This window comes from Panthera leo, chromosome C1 (genome assembly GCF_018350215.1).
Source record: "Panthera leo isolate Ple1 chromosome C1, P.leo_Ple1_pat1.1, whole genome shotgun sequence".
Lineage (NCBI taxonomy): Eukaryota > Metazoa > Chordata > Mammalia > Carnivora > Felidae > Panthera > Panthera leo.
This window is the reverse complement of record NC_056686.1, coordinates 61,707,774-61,730,652: the sequence shown is the minus strand read 5'-3', so window position 1 is coordinate 61,730,652 and position 22,879 is coordinate 61,707,774. Positions and strand designations below refer to the sequence as shown.

The 22,879-nt window shown below is 36.2% G+C and overlaps 1 protein-coding gene across 2 annotated transcripts in view; it reads right to left on the bottom strand.

Annotated features, from left to right (window-relative positions):
• Positions 1-22,879, bottom strand: part of LOC122227592 (serine/threonine-protein kinase TNNI3K-like) — a 295,054-nt gene that overhangs the window by 83,649 nt on the left and 188,526 nt on the right. For both annotated transcript variants that reach the window (XM_042952200.1, XM_042952201.1), the window contains exons 19-21: positions 16,273-16,325; positions 15,900-15,952; positions 11,935-12,067 (exon numbers count right to left, since the gene is read on the bottom strand). In XM_042952200.1, the coding sequence (XP_042808134.1) occupies positions 11,935-12,067; positions 15,900-15,952; positions 16,273-16,325 (239 nt within the window). The remainder of the gene's footprint in view (positions 1-11,934; positions 12,068-15,899; positions 15,953-16,272; positions 16,326-22,879) is intronic.

Sequence of the window (22,879 nt, the reverse complement as noted above, 5' to 3'; positions counted from 1 at the left end):
TTAATATTTAATATTTATAAAGTAGTTACTAGTTTTTAAACTTTTAGCTAATCCATCATTTTAGCTAATACCACTCATTGACTGAATTCCCTAGTGTTACCTGCCTGCTTGGATTTCTAAATATTGCTCATCTTACACTCCCCGTTATGGTGTCATAATTCTTGGGACTTCACTCTTGATACCTGCCTGTTGCCTATTTTTTGATTCTGCAACCAGTGATTTCTATACTCCCTTGGAAAGCAAGTTCACAGCTACTTTTATTGAACATGTTTGTATTAGGCATCATGGAAGATACATACAAAGCTCTTTTAAACCTCCTAACACTCATGCAAAGTAGGTATTACTCTGTGTGTGTATGTAATTAGTTTTTAATTTGTGAAAAAATTAAATATAATTAGTAGTTGGTGTAGCCTCTTGTTCCAGATTCTATGCTCTCTTCAGCCACTTCACATTGAAAATACTTTGTACACAACACATGAAGCTCTTTTTATTCTTCAGAAAAACTGCTCTGTACGATTAGGAGGTTAAAGTTCCAGGACAATGCTGCTTCCTATCTTCTAGATTGTGATGTCATAAACATTTGTCTATATCTTAATAACTTTTTTTGAGATATGACCTACAACCACTACTCTCCACTAAACTTTGCTCCAATTCAATTCTGTTTTAAGATCTACTCATCTAGTAAAATTATATGTAGTGTAACTTAATCAACATTTTGCTTTATGGATCAGTCAGAATTACTATCTAATTTTGACAAATGTGACCTTTATACTTGTTTTCTGTAGAATTTTAGAAACACAATTATAATAGAGGACAATTGTTAAAATATTTTGAGTATTTCTCATATATTGTTTGTATCATTGAGCTCATGTCCAATCCAATATACAATTATGTAATGCTTTTTTCCCCTAAATATCAGCATTTCTCCAAGTTATTAAAACTCCAGGTTAACATATTTTTAATGGTTCTATATTCAGTATGATTTACTTAATCATTCTTCAAGTTTAGGTTGTTCAAATTTGGACATAAACACTTCAAAAAGTATATCTTTTCAATATGAATTTCCCAATTTCACACATTGTTTATATTTTGAGGGGTGAGATTAATGTCAAATGGCATAAGACTTTTGACACATACTGATAAGCTTTTTTCCTAAACAGTTGTACTAATTTATTCCCTTAGTCACCAATGTGTGAGAGAGTTTTCATTACATCGGCAATCTTTCATTACATCGGAATCAGGTTTTCTCATTTTGTGAGAGATGTTGCTAACATGAGAGGTAAATTATATCAGCTCATTTCTTGTTTAAATTGTGTTCTTTGATGACTAGTGAGGCTTAATATTTTCCCAAATATTTATTAGTTATTTGTATTTGAAATTTTAAGTTCATTTCCTTTGCTGCCTGGCATTTTAATGTTTCTTTGCAACAGCCGTTCTAATTGTACAATGGCTCCAGTTTGAGGGCAGAGTCAAGAATTCCATTTCTGCTTTTATTTTCAAGGCCATTTATAGAATATTTGCATTGTCACATTTGCCCACCATTTCTGGCCATTATCAGCTAGATTCGTAGTTGGTGACACTAAGAAAACACAGAAACAAAAGACCGGCCAAAACATATTTAGCAAACTTAACATGACTTACAAAATATGTCTTTTGTGTCACACACAAAAAAAAAACTAGGCATGTTAGATTCCTTCCATTGGCTACTCTTGAGTATTTTAAATTCCTTTTTGGAATGAGGTAAATAAATAAGCAAACACATTAACTAATGCTTAATAATCATTGATCTTCTAACTCTACTTTTTCACCTTATGACCATTTGGATATTGTTGAGCTGGTGCAGCTATAAGCATATAAACCAGTGTAGTGAATGCATTTAAACTAATTATACCTATCCTAATGCGTGGGGAGGGACTATTCATAAAGTGAGTTAAACTCAGATGCAGGTGCCAAATGTCTCCTTTGAAACCCTTTCAGACTCTGATACCAAGTCTATAAAGTTACTTGTTTTGCTTCTTGGCACTGTGTCTGGAAAATCAGTTTAAGATGAACGCTATTTAATTCTTCATTATTCAAAGTAGATTCTGCAAGGCCTTGGCATCTCCTTCTCTCTTTTGCTTTATACACCCTTGGCAGTGATGCTACTCATTAGCAGCAGAAAGTGGACAATGCAACATGAGGCGTCATGGAGTTGAAATTTGTCACCTTTAAAATTGCTTTGTCAGTCTTGCCTGAGTGGCCATGCTACACTAACATCTGGGAAATTTTCTGGTATTCCAGATTCAGGACAGGGATTGTCAGCCCATTTATCAAATTTTTACCTTGACTGCTACATAAAATATGTTAAGTGATTTATGTACATGTTGGTTTCTACATTCACAATGGAAACTTTGCTATTAAGAGAGAATAAGGCTAAATATAAAAATATCAATAACTATTGAGTACATACCATTTCTTCAGCACTGTGATAATTACCAATGATTTAGTGAAGCTTATAATCTAGATTCTAGAGTAGGACTGTCTAATGGAACTTTTTACAATGATGGAAATGTTATGCAGTGTTCAATATGGTAGCATACGACTATGAAGCACTTAAAATGTGGCTATTAAGCATTAAAATGTGTGACTGAATAATCGAATTTTTATTTTCATTTCGATTAAAATAAATTTAAATTTAAACAGCCATGTGTGTCTAGAAGCTTCCATATTGTACTGCACAATTCTAGAGCATAGCCTTTTCCCACTCCTATTTTCCTGAATAAGATTCAAATTAAACATGATTTTGTGAGTCAGCCTCAAGGGTTTATATAACCATGGTGTTTATTTGTGGATTCAAGTTCTTTATTGTTCGTTAATAATTTATCAAGAAAAAATGGATATGACTAGAGATTGTCAAAAGGCATTCAATACAACACATGATAACCTTCATTTATTCATGTGACAAAATCTATTGAACATTCCATATGAGTGATAATAAGCTAAGAAAAAATAAAGTGTTAGGGTGTCAATAAAATTTGGCAAATAAATGGATAATTATTAAAGAAATGAATTACTGGATTTTTCTTGCTTTTTATGGTTCAAACATAAATTCAGAATTGTGATCCTTTTTTTTTCTGAAATGTTCTTTCATACCCTCTTTTCCTACATTACATCTAATGTCACTTAGGTCTTGGCTTAATGAAGTGTCTCTGGGTGCGCTTCCTATGTACTCCCATAGCACCTGGTACTACAATAGCATATATGTCATATTATACTTAATTGCCTATTTATTTGTTTGCTTCTGCAGATAGATCACAAGCTCCTTGAAGTCAGGATCTGTATCTTTTCACCATCATATCTCATGTGCTTAGCACGGTGACAGGAAATTAGTAGGCATCCAACTGATGTGCACTAAGTGAATCAATAAATGAGACAGTTCAAAATATGATTTCATTGGAAATAATACAGATCATGGCATAGAGGACTCAGTAAACATGTATTGTATAAATGAATAAAGATGATGGATTAATGCCTATTAGTATCTTGTTCTTTATTATATGTCTTTAGGACAGAGCACAATGCCTGGTCACCAAGAAACACTGTAGAATGAATGTAATGTTTATTTAATATTAAATTATGACACAATTGGGTAAATTATTCATATTTGGTGGCATATTTAGATAATAATCTTATATTTTGTTCAGAACATTTGGGGAGGTGGCTTTAATAAACCAAAACAGTATGACTATTAAGAAATGCCCTTAACAAGGAAATCTGGGGGCCTAATTTCCAGTCTGGCTTTGCTTTTAACTCCCTGAGAGATCCTAATTAAGCTAATTTGCCTGTGTGAGTATTAATTTCTGTTCATGTAAGATGAAACAGTGAGGACACAGTGTAATGGTAATAAGCATGGGCTTTGGGGACAAGGAGCCATGCTAGTTAAGTCTTGACTATCCCTCTTACTAGCATGTTATGTTGAGCATATATCTTATCCTAATAGAACCTAAACCATAGGTTACTGTTAGAATTAAAGGAGACATCGTACAGAGAGCATCTGGCACATTGTTAGTTTTCAAGAAGTGTTAGCTGTTGCTGTTGCCATAATTATCATCTACAGATCTAAGGGTTTTGCCTTTTCCTTTTAGTCTGAATCTAGAGAACTAGGTATCAGAAACATTGTTGAATATTTTCTGTTCTGTTTAGACCAGAAATCATCTATTCTTTTGAGGTTTTTTGGGAGTATGAATACCAAGTAAAATATTGCATTGAATTACTGCAAATTACAAGGCTACAAACCCTCTCATCTGTCATTGGCTCCAGCTCATAATGTAATATGGCTACTGTGGAGAGGATGACTATGCAGCTCTTCATGATGAACTTAATTAGCTATATTGCTTATGGATAAGTTGGTACTAGATTCTGAATTCCTAAATTAAACTATCACTCTTATGTTTTATAAAAATAAATCTAGGCACTCATATAAAAACAGAGAGCAATAAACTACAATATTTTACTTGTAAGCCTTGACTAAGATAAAACTGCTAGAATGTTTTTTATTTGTTTTTTTTTTTTTCAATTTTGATTGTGTGTATGTGTGTTCTAAAAACACAATTGATTCTACTTCATTGTTTTTATGGGTAGAGCTGTAGTGAAACAAAGCAAATGCGTACGGCTATCCCAGCAAGAGCTAAGACACACTCTTTGTTAAACTGACACTTTTCAATGATGTATCACCAGAGCATATAGCATCTGAGAGAGACCATGAGATTGCAATCTTGAGATTGCGGTAAGAATGGCTTAATTTTTTAAACCACATCCCATTCTCATTACAGACTGTCAGAAGAATAGATTAATTTGCACCAGTGTCTATTCTCATTGCAATCTTTGTCAGTGTAATGAAGTATTGGAATGTTAATATCAGCTATGTTCATAGAAATATCACCATCCATTGGAACGATTTGATCTTTCTAGTGATCTGTGTAGTGATTGGCTGGCTCTATCAGTGATAAACTGATAAAGATTAACACAGCAAACACAGGATTTCAGAACGTTAGCTCACTCCTATTTTCCTATCACTTGTCAAGGCACAGTCCACATCATGGATGTGCTTATGCTTTTTGAGGTTACAATATTTAGGACGCTTTAGGATCCTAATCATATATGGAATATCTAAGCAGCGGTAGCAAACACAAATGACTACAAATATGAGATCCTGTGATATAACTATGTTTCTAAACGTACTTAAATTCATATTTTTTACAACCATATGTGAGACAAAAAAAAAAAAAAGCCATATTTGGCCCCTGTACTACAGTTTGCAACTCTGAGTTAAAATCTCAATATGAAGTCTCACCCAAATCTGGCTAGAATAAATTGGCAGATGTTCTTAATTTGCTGCCACATCCGAGACTTAGTTACAGCTTGGCATTAAGGAATCCCAGGACACAGAGTTGAGTCTCCTTGTGAACCAGCTGGCATCACACAGGAAAACAAAAGGAAAACAAGAGGCGTTCTTCTTTGGTCTCAAACTATAATCTGAAAGTGATCCATAAAACTTGGTACCTAGTTGTAAGGGAATGGGATTGGATAGAATACATATCGATGGATTGATTTATCCTAGATTTCTTCTTTAGTTTTTCATGATACATCAGAGGAGACAGACCCAGGAGAGATATAAAATCTGGGAAGCAGGTGTTGGTTTCTTTCTCTGAAATGTATCCAAGACAGCTCTTGTTTGCCAGGTCATACCAGCTCCTTTTTCATCTTGCCTGGTTCTTTTCTCTCTGCTTGGCTTCACACCTTGGCTCCTTCTCTTCCTAATCTTGTCACTTCTTTCACAAATCTGCTTTCTCCCTGGATCCATCATCCTCCTGCTGGCTGAGCCAGAAACCTAGAAGTTATCCCTGATTCCTCCCTCTCCCTTGTTCTCCCACCTGAACCCATCCACAAGTCCATTCAAATTTCCCACAACCAGCCTCTCCTTTTTCTTCTAAAGTCACTACCCTAGTTAAGGTTTTATACATTCTTATCTAGACTACCTGGTTTCTTTACCTCTGGTTTCAAGCCTCTTCAGTCCAGCCTTTGCTTTGTAGCAAGAGGGAGCATTCTAAAATAATAATAGCATTATATGATTGCCCTGCTTGAACTCCTGCAGTGACTTTCATTGTTGACACACAAGGCCCTTCACCATCTAGCTCTAGATGTGATGGATTCCCTTGTGTTCTCTGATTCATCCCTATTGAATTATTTGTGGATCTCTCATGCCTCTGCACCTTGCCCATACTGCTTTTTGTTGGGACTCCTTCTCTTCTTCCCCACTAATTTACATATTTAATTAGCTTTCATCTTTTTGCAGGTCAGGTATCGTCTGTTCTCAGAGTCCTTCTCTGATACCATTTTCCCATTTTTCACAATTTCAGAAGGAGACTCCTCCAGGGAGCGTCCTTAGCACTCTCTCTCTGCTTCTCTCTAGTTGGGACTTACCTCTGCTCTGTGCTATGAAGCCCTGAGCAACACTCTATTCTTCTCTGTTTTCCTCTTAACTCTACCATAGTTCCCAGCCAGAGGAGCACTCAATGATAGCCTAAACATAATAAAAATAGCTAATATTTATTGATTGCTTCCTATTCCCAGTCATCCTTCCAACCTCTTGAGGTAGGTCCTAGTATTAACCCCACTTTTAAAAATAAGGTGAAGTATGGCTAAGTTAAGTAGCTTGCATAGTTACAAGGCTCATGCTCTTACACTTTATGCCAATTCTCTTTAGCCCCTATTGTGTTGGCCTGAAAAATGCTTTCTTAAAAATTGAATTGATTGCCAACATTTAAAACCCTTTAGGTATCTAAACAAACACACAGAAATTGGCTGATATGGTAAAGGAATCCTTGCATTCCTACATGGATTGTTTGGCTGGAGCTGGGTAGCAGCTGTTCCCTTGAGTCAGAGCATGTGATTTCCTGTCCTGTCCATCACACTGTCCTCTGTTGAGTGTTTGCCTGTTTCCCCCAGCCCTTTGGCCATTTGATCTTGGATGACCCTTAGGATGCTGAATGTGATGGATTTTTGGTTCTTTCTAGACCTGAGATTATAAGGTTAATTTGAACATGTACTATGCAAAAGAGACTCTAACTTCAAGTTATTCTCAATGAATACCCATCACTTACATAGAAGTCAATGCTAATATTTGTGTTCTACTTTTGTATTTCTTCCAGTGCTTCCAGGGCTAAATCCAGGAGGATGAGCCATGTGTAATATTGCTACTACCATAATTGATAATGCTGTCATACATTGTAGTCATGGATTTGTTCCTCTTTGTAAATGGCTAATATGTAGCTTATATTGAATCTGACGCTTCACATAATTTATTGCTGAACATATGCTAGATTGCCTAACCACTGCAATGATATAAACAGCCTCATTTCTTGATGCATGGTCACTGTCCAACTTTAAAAAAATCAACATCTATCATAAACAAACTCTCTTTCCAATAAAATACTATAAATTCTAATATCTAGGATATTGGAATCAAGTTATTCTTAGGCAAGCCTTTTAACTGTTTTATTATACAATATTCTCCCTCCAAAAAGGGTAAATATTTCTGGGGGTCCATGACAGAAGGGGTCTTTATCTCTTTGAAATATTCACTTTATAATTAGCAAAGGATAATGGAGTAGGGAAAATTCTTAAACTATATGAGTAAAATATGATAAATACTGTAAAAAAATGATGACTTGGGGCATGGAGGAGACTGCTTTAAGTCAACATTAGAGGATTAAGGAAGGTGGTTTGGGAAGAAGTGATATTTAAGCTAAGATCTAAAAGTTAATTAGGGTTAGTATGATGAAAAGTGGGCAAGAGTATCTCGACAGAGACTAATGTGTGCAAAGACAGGAAGTCATAGGAAACAAGTCACATTTGGGAAGAGAAATGGTGCTCTGGGGCTGGAACATAGATGAGAGACTGCAGATGGCAAAGGTAGATCTGGGGAGGAAAGTAGGAATGTAGTGTGAGGCTTTGTAGATTATTTTAAGAAATTTTGTTCTTATCTTAAGAGCAAAGAAAAAACATTGGAGATTTTAACTAAAGGAGGCCAGATGACCTAACTTGAGTTTTTTAGAAAGCTAAACCTAGATAGTATGGCAACTGGTGAAGATAGTCAGAAAAACTGGAGACGAGAACACCATTTAAGATACTGTGCAGAATACTACATGCAAAATAAGGAAGTAGCAGGGGAGAGGAGATAAGTGGAAAGATTCAAAAGATGTTCAGAAAGTGGGGTCAAAAATAAGAAAATGAGTGAGAAAATCAAGGAAGAAAGGAAAGGAATAATGAGGAAAAGAAGGAAAGAGAAGAGTGAAAGGTGACTGCAGGTTTCCTATGAGCATTCTGGAGACTGAGTGCCATGCAGGTAGAGAATCATAGGAAGTCTCAACCTTGTGTTACACTTTGCCCTCATCTTTAATCTTACAGTTGCAGAGAGTTTTCAGTTTACAGAGTTCAGTCACAAATACCATTTCATGTGATCCTCACAGTAATCTTCGTGGAGTCATCATTAACTGCATTTACTGAGGAAACAGAGTTTGTGAAAGGGCTTACAGGCCAGGAGAAATGGGACACAGTGAAGGAAGCAGCACAGTGGCTGGAACATAGGATGTGAAATAATATGAGCCAGTCAGAGCTATAGAATCATGTAGAATTGTACAGGGCATATTAATAGTTTTGAGCTTTAATCCTAAGAACACAGAAAGACATAGAATGATTTTAAGGAATAGTGACATAATCAATTTTATGTTTTTAAAATACCATTTCAGTGGATATCTAAGGAGTGGACAGGAAGGGGGTAGAATAAAGGAAAGAAGTCAAATGGCTATTGAGGTAGTTATAGTGAAAAAGATGGCAGCTCTGACTAGCATGGTGGTGGATGGAATTAAGTAGATAGATTTGAGGTATATATTTCATCACTTCCACTTTTTCTTCATTGTTGTTCATCACAACATTCACTTGTGCAAGAAGGCAAGAAAAAGGTGTAAACAGACATACTGAATAAAAAGAAAGTTTTCTTTATTTACAGATGACCAAAAAATTTATGTGGAAAATCCCAAAGAATGTAGAAAAAAAGCTACTTGAATTGATAAGTAAATTTAGCAAATTTGCAGAGTATGGGGTTGTTATTTAAAAAATTAATTAAGTCTCTCTTCTAGCAAAGAACCATTGGATATTGAAATTAAAAAAAATAACATTTATAATAGTATCAGAGATAAGTCTAAAAAAATGTTCCATGTTTGTATGCTAAAAACTACAAATAGGCTGATAACAGAAATAAAAGAAGACCTAACTGAAGGGAGAGCTATACCATGTGGATTGACTGGAAGATTTGATATTCTTAAGTTGTAAATTCTTTCCAAATTGATCTATAAACTCAATGTAATCTACCCAAAATTCCAGTGGGCTTTTTTTTTTGGTAGAAATAAACAAACCAATTCTAAAATTTATATGGAAAACCAAAAGCCTAGAAGAGCCAAAGCAATTTTATTAAAGAAGGGCATAGTTGGAAGATTTATATAACCTGAGTTCAAGACTTAACTATAAACTCTGAATATAGTATGGCATTGGTGTAAGGGTAGACATATATCAGTTAAACAGAGCCCAAAAATAAATACACATATATGGTCAATTGATTTTTGACAACAGTACCAAACTAGTTTAATCGAGAAAGTTTTTTCAAAAAATCATGCTGAAAAACTTAAACATGCATATTAAAAACCATAAACTAAACTATAAACTAAAACTATAAACTAAAAAAACACAATAAACTAACAAAAGAATAACAAAAGCTCATACCTGTAACCATTAAAAAAAAGAACATAAGTAGATTCTATAAATATAAAACCTAAACCTGTAAGAGTTCTATAAGAAAACATGGGAGGAAATCTTTGTGGCTTTAGTGATGCAACCATATTTTAGAAAGAATATAAAAACATGTGATTTAAAAGTTTGATAAGGTAGACTTCATTGAAATTAAAAACTTATTTCAACACATTGCTAAGAATATGAAAAGGCAAGCCACAGACTAAAGAAAAATACTTTCAAAACGCATAGCAGATGAAAGACTTCTACCTAGCATCTATGAACTCTTACAAGTAAATAATAAGGCAACCTGAACAAACACTTCACCAAAGAAAGAGGAACACAAACATGTGAGATTTTCCATATCATTAGCTATTAGAAAAATAGAAAATACTACTACAATGATACACCATTATATACCTACTCAAATGGCCAATGTCTTATTTTAAACAGACAACAAAAATATCCTGGCAAGGATGTGTAGCAACTGAAATTATAATACATTGCTGGTAGAAATCCATCATGGTACAGATACCTTAGAAAACCTCTTATCATAAGATCTAGTACTGTAATCATTTCTTATATATTTATTCAAGAGTAGTAAAACCATCCACACAAATACCTGGATGGTTTTAGTATCTTATGCACAGCAGCCCCAAAGTGAGAATAATTCAAATAATCATCCATGTATGAATGCATTATTAAATTGAGATACATCCACACAGTGGAGTATTACTCAGGAACAAAAAGGAATAAATGACTGAAAGTCAACAACATGATTCCATTTATAGGACATTCTGCAAAAGGCAAAACTATAAAGACCTAAATCAGATAAGTGATTGCTAGGGGCTGGATGTGGGAACAGTGAATTAACTCAAAAGAGGCACTTAGGAACTTTTTACAGTGATGGAAATACTCTATATGGTGATGATCATGGTTATGTATTTGTTGAAACTAGTGGAATTATTAACCTAAAATGGCAATGTTGTTTCAGTTCAAAATAGAGTCTTTACATTCACACTATAATAAGGACTAACTCTCATAATTTTCTATGAAAAGTATATAGAAAAATATTAGGACAATTAGTTAGAAACTATGCAGAGGATAATTGAAGACCATATGATATTATGGGGAAATATCTTGAAAAGAGAGTGTGAGATGTAGCTTTGCTCTGCAAATGAGCACTAACAATTATTGGGATCTTGGTTAAGACTTTTAATTTGTGAGTATCCACATTTATGGGATTTGTCTTTCCCTAACATCCCTTTTGACTTTGTCTGATATATTGTGATAGGGTGGCCACCAGGAGCTTGCAAAGTAATTCACTTAAAATTTATTGTGATTTAATTTGAAAACTACTTTTTAAGCATACTAGGTTCTGGGGATGCAAAGCCCTTAAGGAGTTCCCAGTCTAACAGTGAATACAAGTAAGTAAATAGATTGACAAAACATAAAAGCTGAAACTCAAATAAAATGAAGAGACAGATGCAAATAAAATTTACCTTAAGGCTCAAATATGTGTATATTTTTCATGTGATTAGATTTCCTGCCTCTACTGTCTACATGTACATAGAGTGTAATGTATATTATCACCAAAAATAGGCTCTCTCACAAAGCCCCATTTTTGGAGCGCATCTATTTATGTAATACAAAATTATTATGAAAAGCAATTCTCTTTTATATAACATGAGACAAGCAGAAAACGGTCCTGGTAGGTTATTTTTATGTGTTGCTACTTTCAGCTCACCCCTGTATACACACTAAAAAGGAGTTTCTAGAATCTAATCTCAAAAAATAAGTATTACATTGTCCACATTATTTGCACCCACCTGCCATGTGACCATAGTCATTTGCTTGTTTTGTTAACAACAGATAAATCAAAGCCCTACACTTTAATAAAATATACCTACACTTGTGTGTGCCTGTGCCTAAAGTCACACAGTTAGGTCAGTAAGTTTTCTGGATTGGGCACATACCTTGAAACAATTTTAAGTTGTTTACTTAATTCTTATCTTGTGGACCCACCAAGAGTAATCATTTTGGGGAAAAAAATATTTCTTGAAGTTGTGACAAGGCATAGAACTCTGGAAACCTTTCAGGATGTCTTACCTGGCTTAAGATGAGCAAATGGGATTTCACCAGTGAGAAGTTCCCAGAGACATAGAGCATAGCTGAAGACGTCAGCTTTGATGGTATAGCGTGTGCACTGCGTGAACACCTCAGGGGCCATCCAGCGGAGGTTCTGTGTGTCCAGAAACATCCACAAGTCATTTGCCAAGTGTTTAGTCATCCCATTGTAGAAACAGTGCTCTTCTCTGTGAGGATTTGGTAAGTGTTCTCCCATTGTTCTCAGAAGATATAAAGATAAAATAACACTGATTACCCCGTACCATGCAATAAGCTGATGTGTTTATACATTAATAACATGTTTACTATTATTGTTCAGTTTTACAAAGGCATTTTTTTTTAATTATTGGAAGATCATGAAATTCATAATCATTCCAAAAATATTGCAACAATATTAATCATCAAGTAACCCTGCATCTTGTAAAATGATCACAGCAGCAGCATTTTTTTTGTTTACTTCTGAGCATGTTTCCCCTAGAAGCCTTATAAACTTATGAATAGCCAACCACGATTCATCCAAGAGCTCTATGCCTCCCTGGGGGTGAATCACACCTTTCCTCCTTTAGATCTTCAGGTTGTAGTTTAGGAAGCCACTAAATTAGACCCATAAATAATGCTCTCATGACTGAGGAGAGATAGAGCCTTAGAGGAGTGCCCAGAACATTCTTATGAAGCAGATAGCTCACTGGCAGGATCAGGTCTGTCATATCTCCTGTGTTTGCCCAGTTGTGTTATTTCTGAATATGGTTTGTGCAGTATTCCAGGAAGAAAACCTATAAAATGTTATAGTTTTCTCTGTATGAAGTTTTATATTCATGTTTTGATGGCATTATTTACATTCTTTTCACTTGCAGTTATGTATTTTTTGGTTTGAAATATAAGTTTGCATTCTGAGATGCAAATGGCATACATTTGGTTGATTTGTAGTTTAGGGGAAAGAGCACTAGGTTTTGAGTTAGGAGAAGAAAATTCCAGCTCCAGCTCTACCATTCACTATTTGAGCAGCCCTGGGCAAGTCTTGTATGCTCCTGGACCTCAGATTCCTTAAGGGCAGAACAGAAGAGGCAAGCCCTTCCATCTCTAAAATCCCATGGCTCCATAACCTTATCAGTGAACTTTGCCAAACACCTTGTTTCTTTGTATTTCCACTGGAAGAAACCAGCATTCTTTTATTGCTCTTACTGAAATTCTATGTAGAGCTGGCTGCTGATAATTCTTTTCAAGTGTCTACCTTATTTTGAAATCATGCATAATTATAGCATTCTAAGAATATATGTATTCCGATTATGATGCTTATATGCAATTCTTCCACATGGGCTTTCACCTTCCAAATAGCCTCCACTTATGTAGCAGATTATGCCTTGTGTCACAACATTGCATAAGTGGAAGTAGGCATACAGTATGCCCATTTTCCCACAGGGGAGTAATAGAGTAATTAGCCAACTTACATGAGGCCACATAACTAGTAAGAAACAAAATAGCCTTCAAAATAAATCTAGAGTAGTGCTGTGCTTAAAGACTGTGCTGCTAGGATTAAAAAAAAAATTACTTGCTGTTGGTGAAATTCAATTCAATTTCATTCAACAAAAGTTTATTTAGCCAGAGTTTGGATGTATTTGAGAATCACCTGGGGGAAATTTGAAAAGATACAGGTACCCAAGATCAACCCCAGGCCAATGAAATCAGAATTTCTGGGGGATGGGTTCAGGCAAAATACTTTTTAAAAAGTTTCTGAAGTGATTCCAATGTGGTGCCAGGGTTGAGAATCACTGATTTAGCTATCTCTATGTCTCAGGTACTGTGTGTCCTATCAAAAGAGGACTCATTCTTCCTCTCTTACCTCATATCTTGCCATTCTCCTCTTGCTCACTCCACTCTAGTCATTCTGCCTTTGAACACACAAAGAATTTTCCTGTGTCAGGGCCTTTGCACTGACTGTTCCCTCTGCCTACATTGCTCTTCCCCTTACATGGATGACTCCTGGTCAGGCCTCTCATCAAATGTTATCTTTCCCTCTTACCCTATCTAAGTGATACCCCCATTATCCATTCACATACTTGCTTTGTTTTTACTCTGTAACACTTATCACAACCTGATACATATTTTGTTGATTTGTTCAGTGTCTATCTCCTTCTAGTAGAATATTAGATCCATGGGAATAAGAAAATTAATTTGTTCACTGCAATATTCCCAGTTCCTAGAAGGATGTCTGGCATTTAGTAAGTAGTCCATAAATATTTGTTGGATGAATGAATGAAATCTAACTGGGGAAACCAGACATGCCTAATCTCACTTACAACATGGTCCATGATGTATTTCCTGCCTTCCTCTCTAACTCATCTTTCACTTTCTCTTCCTCACCCAGACCATGCCAACAATGACAAGCTCTTTGAAGTTCCCCCAGGAAGTCTGATATTTCTCATCCTTCCCTACGTCTTTGCTCATGCTGTTGTTCATTCTACCTGGCACTCTTTTCTGTTCTCCCTGCACCTAATTTACTCCCATTCATCCCAAGATGCTCTGTCACACCTTATTTATCACAGGACTTCCATACTGCTTTAAATCTATCTGCTTATTACTGTGTTTTCCCCATAGAAAATGAGCTCTTGACATCAAGATTTTCTTCACATTTTGCATTCCTGGTCCCTTGCACAATGTCTGACACATGGTAGGCCCTCAATAAATGTTTGTTGACTGAATGAGTAAGGGTACGAATTAGCAGTACAAAATGCTACAAAAGCACAGACAGAAAAATGCACGGGGAGGAGGCAGCAGGTGTGTGTGTGTATGTGTGTGTGTGGGATGTTATGGAAGGGAAGGCACTTACAATGGATAAAATTTCCTAGGCCTTGCAAGCCCTTTCTAGGTGAGGTGGAGTGCAGGACTGTCCAGGCAGAGAAAGCCACACTAGCAGAGACACAGGGATATGAATGTGAATGGTCTTTTTGGGGAATGAGCAGGAGGCTTGTGTATTAGGGTGTGGGGGACTTGAGAGAACTTACTGTGGGAGAAGAGGTCACAGAGGGGCCCTGGGCCAGATTTGGGAGGGCAGGAGGCTTCCAGACAATGAATTTGGATTTTGGCCTGTGGGTACTGGGTATCTGTGATGGTTATAGGAGGACATGAATTGTCAGAACCTAACACTTGGCTGATGTTGCAAAGAAGGAACTGGAAGACAGTACTGGAGTTAGAATCCTACTTCTAGTCCAGAAAAGGGATGATGAAGACATGAACTGAAGTGGAAAATGAGAGTTTGGGATGAACTTAAAACAAGCATGCAAACAAACAGAAAACATGACTGAGTAATGCGTCTGTGGAAGCAGAAAAAGGAAGGAATGGGAAATTACCCTAAGCTTAGGTAGTTAAATAACACACGTGGTCTAGGAAGAGAAGTTACCTTTTTGGGGGAGGGGAGGAGAGTAAAGAAGAGAGCAGGTAATGATTTTAATAGCAGACATTTTTGAATACAATTATGTTTGCTCCAGATGTTAAAACTTATATTTTAGTTAAACATTAATACTTGGTTATATGCCATATTACCTTATAATGCTGAAGCAGAAAAAAGTTGTTACTAGATGCTGGTTAACTACAAATTCTATAGTTAGTTACAGATTAAATGTTAACTCTCTCCTCTACTTAATAAGAAGATCTAAAAATGAAAGCCAATTAACCATGCCTGCTTGGTACTTTTTTCAGTTACATCTGAAATAAATTCTGTATTATTTTATCCATGTCATTTTCCAGACATATATCTAATCTATTTTTCTGGTACAGCCTTGAAAGAGTTCTTTTGAGGGCTTCCTGAAAATAAAAACATAAAACTTTATCCTGCCCCTGGGACAATGACAATGCTTCCAGTTAAAGCTGCTCTCATCTCACTTCCTGTCATGCTGAGTTTACACATTTTAATTGTTTCATAATTATAAGGAACATAAGCAGCAGCAAACCCCAGGTTGTTTTGTCATGTTGTCTTCATCCAGAGACTGTAGAAATCTTGATTCTGATGGAAAGAAAAAATGAATTCATGTTAAAGAAAACATCTTTAAAAACAAGGTCAAAATCACAACTAAAATTTTGAAACCCCTAGAAACCTCTTATTTAAAGGCTTACTTCCTTTCTTGTAGCTGGGTATATCAAAGAGAAAAAACTGAAAATAAATGATATACTTTTAAAATCCAGGGTCACTGAAATTTGAATGATTTAGAAAAGTATAGCTGTCAGTGTGAACTGCTTTTTCAGCTTCATCATACAATATGAGACACCAACTAAGAATGAAGAAAGAAACTGATGTCATTTGGGGATTTTTCATGGAAATCTCACCTCCAAAATCTGCCACCACTGCATGCCCGTCCTCACAGAGAAGAATATTGTGACTGTAAAAAACAAAACAAAACAAAAACAGTGAAACAAAAAACAAAACACTGACTTTGAGTAAACTTCATTATTTCTGAATCTGGTGCCTTAAGGAAGAGGTTGATAGTCATCATTTGTTTACCCAGAGGCTGAACAAGCTGCAAAAGACTGGCAGAGATCTTAGGTTAGTGACTCTTATTTTTTTTTTATTTTTGCTAATTCAAAAGGAATATTTACAAAATCATTTTATATCTAACTTGGAAAGTATACGCGGTGTCTCACTTTGGATAAGCCCTCTAAACTTGTCAAAAAGACCCATTCGCTGAAGATCAGTATCCCAGCTCTCTGTGGTTCATTTGCTAATACACTTGTTAACAGGCAGGGTCAAAGGCATCCATGAGCATATGAGAGCCAGAGCAAGGGAACCAGCTTGCTGGAACCCTAAGCGTAAGTAAGGGCAGTTCAAGTCAGAGCCTGACATGAACATACCCCTTTGTGGAATAAGTCTTGGCCAACATGTTCTAGCTACAATCCCAGGAAGAAGGAGTGTTTTTAAGCCTGATACTAGCTAAACCCCTTTTTAAGGTTGTAGGGAGAAAAAGTTATAAAGATCACCAAAGTCTTTCCAACCCAGAATTCAAGCGAGATTAAGAATGTCCTGCTTTTTCAAAACGTAAATCAAGGCTGAGACAGCCCCCAAAAAGGTCATTCTTCCTCCCACATATTGGTAAAATGAGTTGTGGGATATCTTATGGATGGACAAACACATCATGATCCAAGATTGTCACGGAGTGCTTCTTACTGAATGCTTATTTCACTTTTGCCTTGTAAATGGGGCATTTCAGTATTAGGAGATCATCCACTGGATTTCTTTTAGTGTCTATAGGTTATACTATATTTATTGTATTTGCTCTATCCTTAATTGTTTTGCTTTGTGATCAATATAGAAAACACTATTATTTTCTAGTCCTGAATAAGACCCAAATAAGATATTGAATTCTTTACATAAATACTTTCTGGGGCTGACTGCGGCGTTATAAGAAAGTTACTTTTGAATTTCCCTAGTATCATTAATAAATTTTATTTCAGTAATATAGACTTAATCCTCTTTCAACTACTTAAAATCTAGAGTATGTTTAAAGCCAATTTGCTTGGAAAAACCCAGTGTAGAAGTAATCAAGGATGTCAAAACAAAACCCCCAGGATGCTCTCTTTAACTTCAAATTTATCAGTTGCAACATATGATGAGACAACAGTCATAAGAACTTGATAGCATCAGGAACTCTCTGGAAGTTCAAGTATGACAAGAAAATGCATCTAATGTTGTACCACCAGATTCTCTGAGGGATTTATGGGAGTTTCAATACCACAATATCTTGGTCTATCAAAGGATATGGGGTGTTACATTTTAGAGATATCATTAAAACACATATTGAGCATGGATTCCCTAAACACAATACACCTATATGTATAGCATCTTGTCTGTTATTTTATTTTAATTTTGATTAGTTATCTAGAACAGTTATCTAGAACAGTTATTAAAAAACATTTTTAGGAGCATAATCTCAACATATAATATAGATTTTTAAATGGAGCTGTTCAAGTTAAACAGAGGGAAAGGCTCCCTGAACCACCAATTAAACATTCACTTTTTCCACAATAGTAGTCATCAAGGCAATAGCTTAAAACCATGGATCTTGAGAAGCCACCAGATAAGTTACATTTGTTTGGAATATTTATTCGTTTGCTTAAATTTCTTCCAAAGTAAGTATTTTATGCTATTAAGACTGATTATACCACCTAGCTGGAGTTGGGGTGGAGAGTTTAGCAAAATTTTACTCTTTTATCAAAGAAATTTAAATGAATTTAGTCACTGGGCCACCCAGTGCATCACAGTATGAGAAGCAGGGTATATCAGGAATCATGCAGGGATTATGCTCCTTGCTGTACCTCCAGCATTTTTAGCACATACATTGCACAGGAGTATTCAATAAACATTTGTTAGCAAATAAATTAACTAAAAGTAACTGAAAATAGACAGTCATGAGTACTGTTTGAATACCACTCATCTGTCTACTGATAAATATTTAGAATTCACAGAATCCTACAATTGGAAGAGACATTAGAACTAACTTAGTATAACCCTCTTAGTTCCTGCAGAAGTCTCAAATTCAGAGAACTTAAGTGTATCAACAGAGATTACACAGGTAAGTAGTAACAGTGAAGACGCAGAATCCAGTTCATGTAGGCCACCATCCCAGATCTTAGAACAGGGACTGGCAAACAGTAGGTGAAAAATGATTTTATGAATCATCTTTGTGTTGTGTTATGGACCTTTCCCCTCAAGGATGATATTTACTTTCCTCACATTATCAAGACACTCTGAGAGGTGCAAAGTGAGGCAAGTTATAGATTTCATCTTCAAAGAACTTATAATCAGCTGATAAAAAGTAAAGATGAATGTGGGTTATGTAAAAATTCAGAAAAAATAGTGTAGGTTAAAAAAGGAAATTATCTTTGAAGTGGGCCTTGAGAGACAGTCAGTAAGTCTATAAATATAAATTGGCTAAACGTGGATTATATACCAGGAACTTTCCTATATACTGGGATATAGTGGATATAGGCAAAGCGTTTGTGAGCTTATGTTGTAGTGAGGAGGAAATGAGGCAGATGAAGGGAGAAAAAAAATCCAAGTTGGGGGATAATCTTAGTAAAGGCCAAAAGTTGGGGATGCCTGTAGTTGGTATCAGGAATTATAAGAAGAATATACTTACTAAATTAGACAGTGCATACTGGAGAATAATGGAGGAAAATCAGGTGGAAGTAGTATTGGATTATTACAAGGAAATATGAAAGCTGGGAAGGGAATTCTAGGCTTGATACAAGGAAATAGCACATTTTTATGCATAGGGTGCAATGCTCTGAAAGCAGAGAGATTAGCCTTCAAGAATAATTTTAGGCCCTGGGTATTAAGGACAAAAGTAAAAAGAGTGGAAAACAAATAAGATAGGGTAAATCCATCAAAACATCTAAAATAAAGTGCCTAGATCTTGGGATAGCTTAGATAGAGAGGACAAAAAAGAACAGAAAACCAAGGATCATCCTTCATCACACTATGAGTTTTCTAGTTTAGAGTTCTTAAGTACAAAGCAATAAAATATCCAATTAGAAAGGGTTGTCTTACTAAAAATTCTATGAATTTTTATGAAAAGGATAGTGGCTGACTTGGGAGGCTGAGAAACTTGACTAAAGTCAATGTTGTGCTTGGCAAGACTGGACTCACCAGACAAATAACTACTATTTTTATCAAATTGAAATAACATGCAACATGAACTCTTGTGTTCTTTTTGTTTTTAAAAAAATTTTTTTAGTGTTAATTTATTTTTGAGAGACAGAGAGAGAGGGAGAGACAGAGTTCGAGCAAGGGAGGGGCAAAGAGAGAGAGGGAGACACAGAATCTGAAGCAGGCTCCAAGTTCTGAGCTGTCAGCACAGAGCCTGATGCGGGGCTCGAACTTACAAACTGTGAGATTGTGACCTGAGTAGAAGTTGGACGCCCAACTGACTGAGCCACCCAGGCACCCCTGAACTCTTGTGTTCTTAACAAGCAATAGCAAATTAAACAAAACAAAGGATGCAGAGACAATTTAGGACACTGGACAATTTGAGTTCATAGCAGCAAATGTGGCCAAATTCCAAAAGGGAATCTATGCAAATAATATTGCAGAACTTTGGGAAGTGCTGGAATAAAAGGGAATTTTCTGCTTACTTCAAGATAGTCTTCTGGATTTGTCCACTCCTTCTCTAACCACTCAGTAATAATGGAAACTAGCTTTTTAAACTACCCCTAAAATTCATCCATTCATTTTATTAGTTGGTGCTGAGTCATACTTCCTATCTGGAGTGAAATAAATGGAGAGAGACAGGCAGGCGGTGAAGCTGAGAGAATCTATTTTATCAGTGACAGCAGCAAGGCTTTGAAGTAGGCTTTGTGCTGTGTCAGAGAGTCACTGGCATTGGGATTGAGGATATCTAGGGAAGAGGATGAGTTTGTAGAAGAAGCCAGTTAGGACAATAGAAGTGATGCAATTATTATTAGTGATAATTTGAAGAGTTTACCTGAGATTTGTCATGAATGGCAAGTTTTGACAGGAAGAAGAACAATAAAAATTGAGGAGAGGTAACAGAGAGGGTGGCAGTAAAGAAAAAAGTGAGTAAATATTGCATGAGAGCCTCCTGTGGGCAAGCACTGGTGTTTTTGAGATTTTTCCATCCCTCATGAAGCCACTGTGTGGTTGATATTAGCATATCTACCCTACAGATGGATAACTGAGGATCAGAGTGGTCACCTAAGATGGCCAGTATCATAGCTAGTAAGAGGTGGAGGAAGCACTCAAACCTCAGTCTCCAAAGTGTGACTTTTTTTAGGAGAAGTTGACTCCCACATCATCCAGATAGGCCCTGAGGAGCCAGAACTCTTCCAGCTTGATGTCTAGGGCAAAAGTCCAGAAAGTTTGAGTGAAGAAAGTGATCAAAATTCCAGCTAGTGCTAAAAATTCCTGTGTTCAATGTATGACTGTAAGGTAAAAAGAATGAAGTCAACAAGCTACATGGAAATAAATCTAATACACCTTTGATCCACCAAGAACCAGTAGACAAATACTAACCTTCCTCCCTTCCAGTGTGTGGTTAATGTGTCATATGTAGGTGAATGAAACACAATCCCTGTGAACAGGAAACTTGCAATCTGACCTGGGAATTAAGCTAGGTACACAGAGAATGTCATGAGGATCAGAAAAGTGAAAGAAAACAAGGTGATGGGAATTCTAAGGCTTTTTCTCCACCCGGACACCACCTGGGAGGTTCATTTTTATCTACTTGCTTTTGTATAAAATTCTGGGGAGAGACAGTCTTCTGTTACAGATAAGGCTTTATAGAGCATCTTCATGTACATAACATTGGGTGGAAACATCCCTTTGAGTCAGACCCTTCTGATGTGAATTTGGTAGATATGCAAACCTGTCAGTAATTGATTGAACTAGCACTTTAGCCCAAGTCCTACCATCTGGGAGAGAGGCATAAGGAGATGAGAAAAGAAGGGGCAGGAGATGAGAAGAGATGGGTTACACTGAAAGGAAGGAGGACAATGATGAACAGATGCTGTAATACACACATATGTACACATAAGCAGTGCACACACATACATATACATGCACACTTGCCATGTAAGCTCTCTGGAAACATCTTTAAGGGTCACATGATGCTGAGGAATGCTCTCCAGAAGGCAGTAGGTTTGGTAAAACCACACAAGGAAGTTCAAGAGGTAAAGATCAACAATCCTTAATTCTTACAGTAATTTTTGGCATTTCTGATTTTAACATTTTTCCCCACAAATGAAACTATTTTCAATGAAAATTAACTACATCAGTGAACATTGGGATTCAATTAGAGTTCAAACACACTGAAAAGATTCATTGGTCTGTGTGGCCAAAGAAACAAGTAGTCACCAGAACCAGAACTGTTCAATTCTGCAAGCAATTAATGCCAGCCCCTCTCTTCTGAAAACCAGCCACAGACTCAGTCCAAAACACTCTGAGTGACACGTAATCAATGAAAATCTCATTGGAGTAATGAGATTTTTTTTTTTAATTTTTAAATTTTACTTAAATCCAAGTTAGTTAACGTACAGTGCAATAATGATTTCAGGAGTAGAATTTAGTCGTTCATCACTTTTATATAACACCGAGTGCTCATCCCAACAAGTGCCCTCCTTAATGCCCATCATCCATTTAGCCCATTCCCCTACCCAACACCCCTCCAACAACCCTTAGTTTGTTCTCTGTATTTAAGAGTCTCTTATGGTTTGCCTCTCTGTCTCTGTTTATTTTTCCTTCCCTTCCCCTATATTCATCTGTTCTGTTTCTTAAATTCCACATATGAGTGAACTCATATATTTATCTTCATCTGATTGAATTATTTTGCTTAGCATAATACATTCTAGTTCCATTCAAGTTGTTGCAAATGCCAAGATTCCATTCTTCTTGATTGCTGAGTAATATTCCATTGCGTATATATGTATATATACCACATCTTCTTTATCCATTCATCAGTCAATGAACATTTGGGCCCTTTGCATACATTGGCCATTGTCCATAGTGCTGCTATAAAATTGCAATGCAAGTGCCCCCTTCAAATCAGCATTTTTGTATCCTTTGGACGAATACCTAGTAGTACAGTTGCTGGGTCATAGGATAGCTCTATTTTTAATTTTCTGAGGAACCTCCATACTGTTTTCCAGAGTGGCTGTACCAGTTTGCATTTCTACCAGTAGTGCAAAAGGGTTTCCCTTTCTCTGCATCCTCACCACATCCATTGTTTCCTGAGTTGTTATTCTGTTTCTGTTATTCTGACAGGTGTGAGATGGTATCTCATTGTGGTTTTGATTTGTATTTCCCTGATAGTGAAGTTGAGCGTCTTTTCATGTGTCTGTTAGTCATCTGGATGTCTTCTTTGGAAAAGTGTCTATTTGTGTCATCTGCCTATTTCTTCACTGGATTATTTGTTTTTTGGGTGTT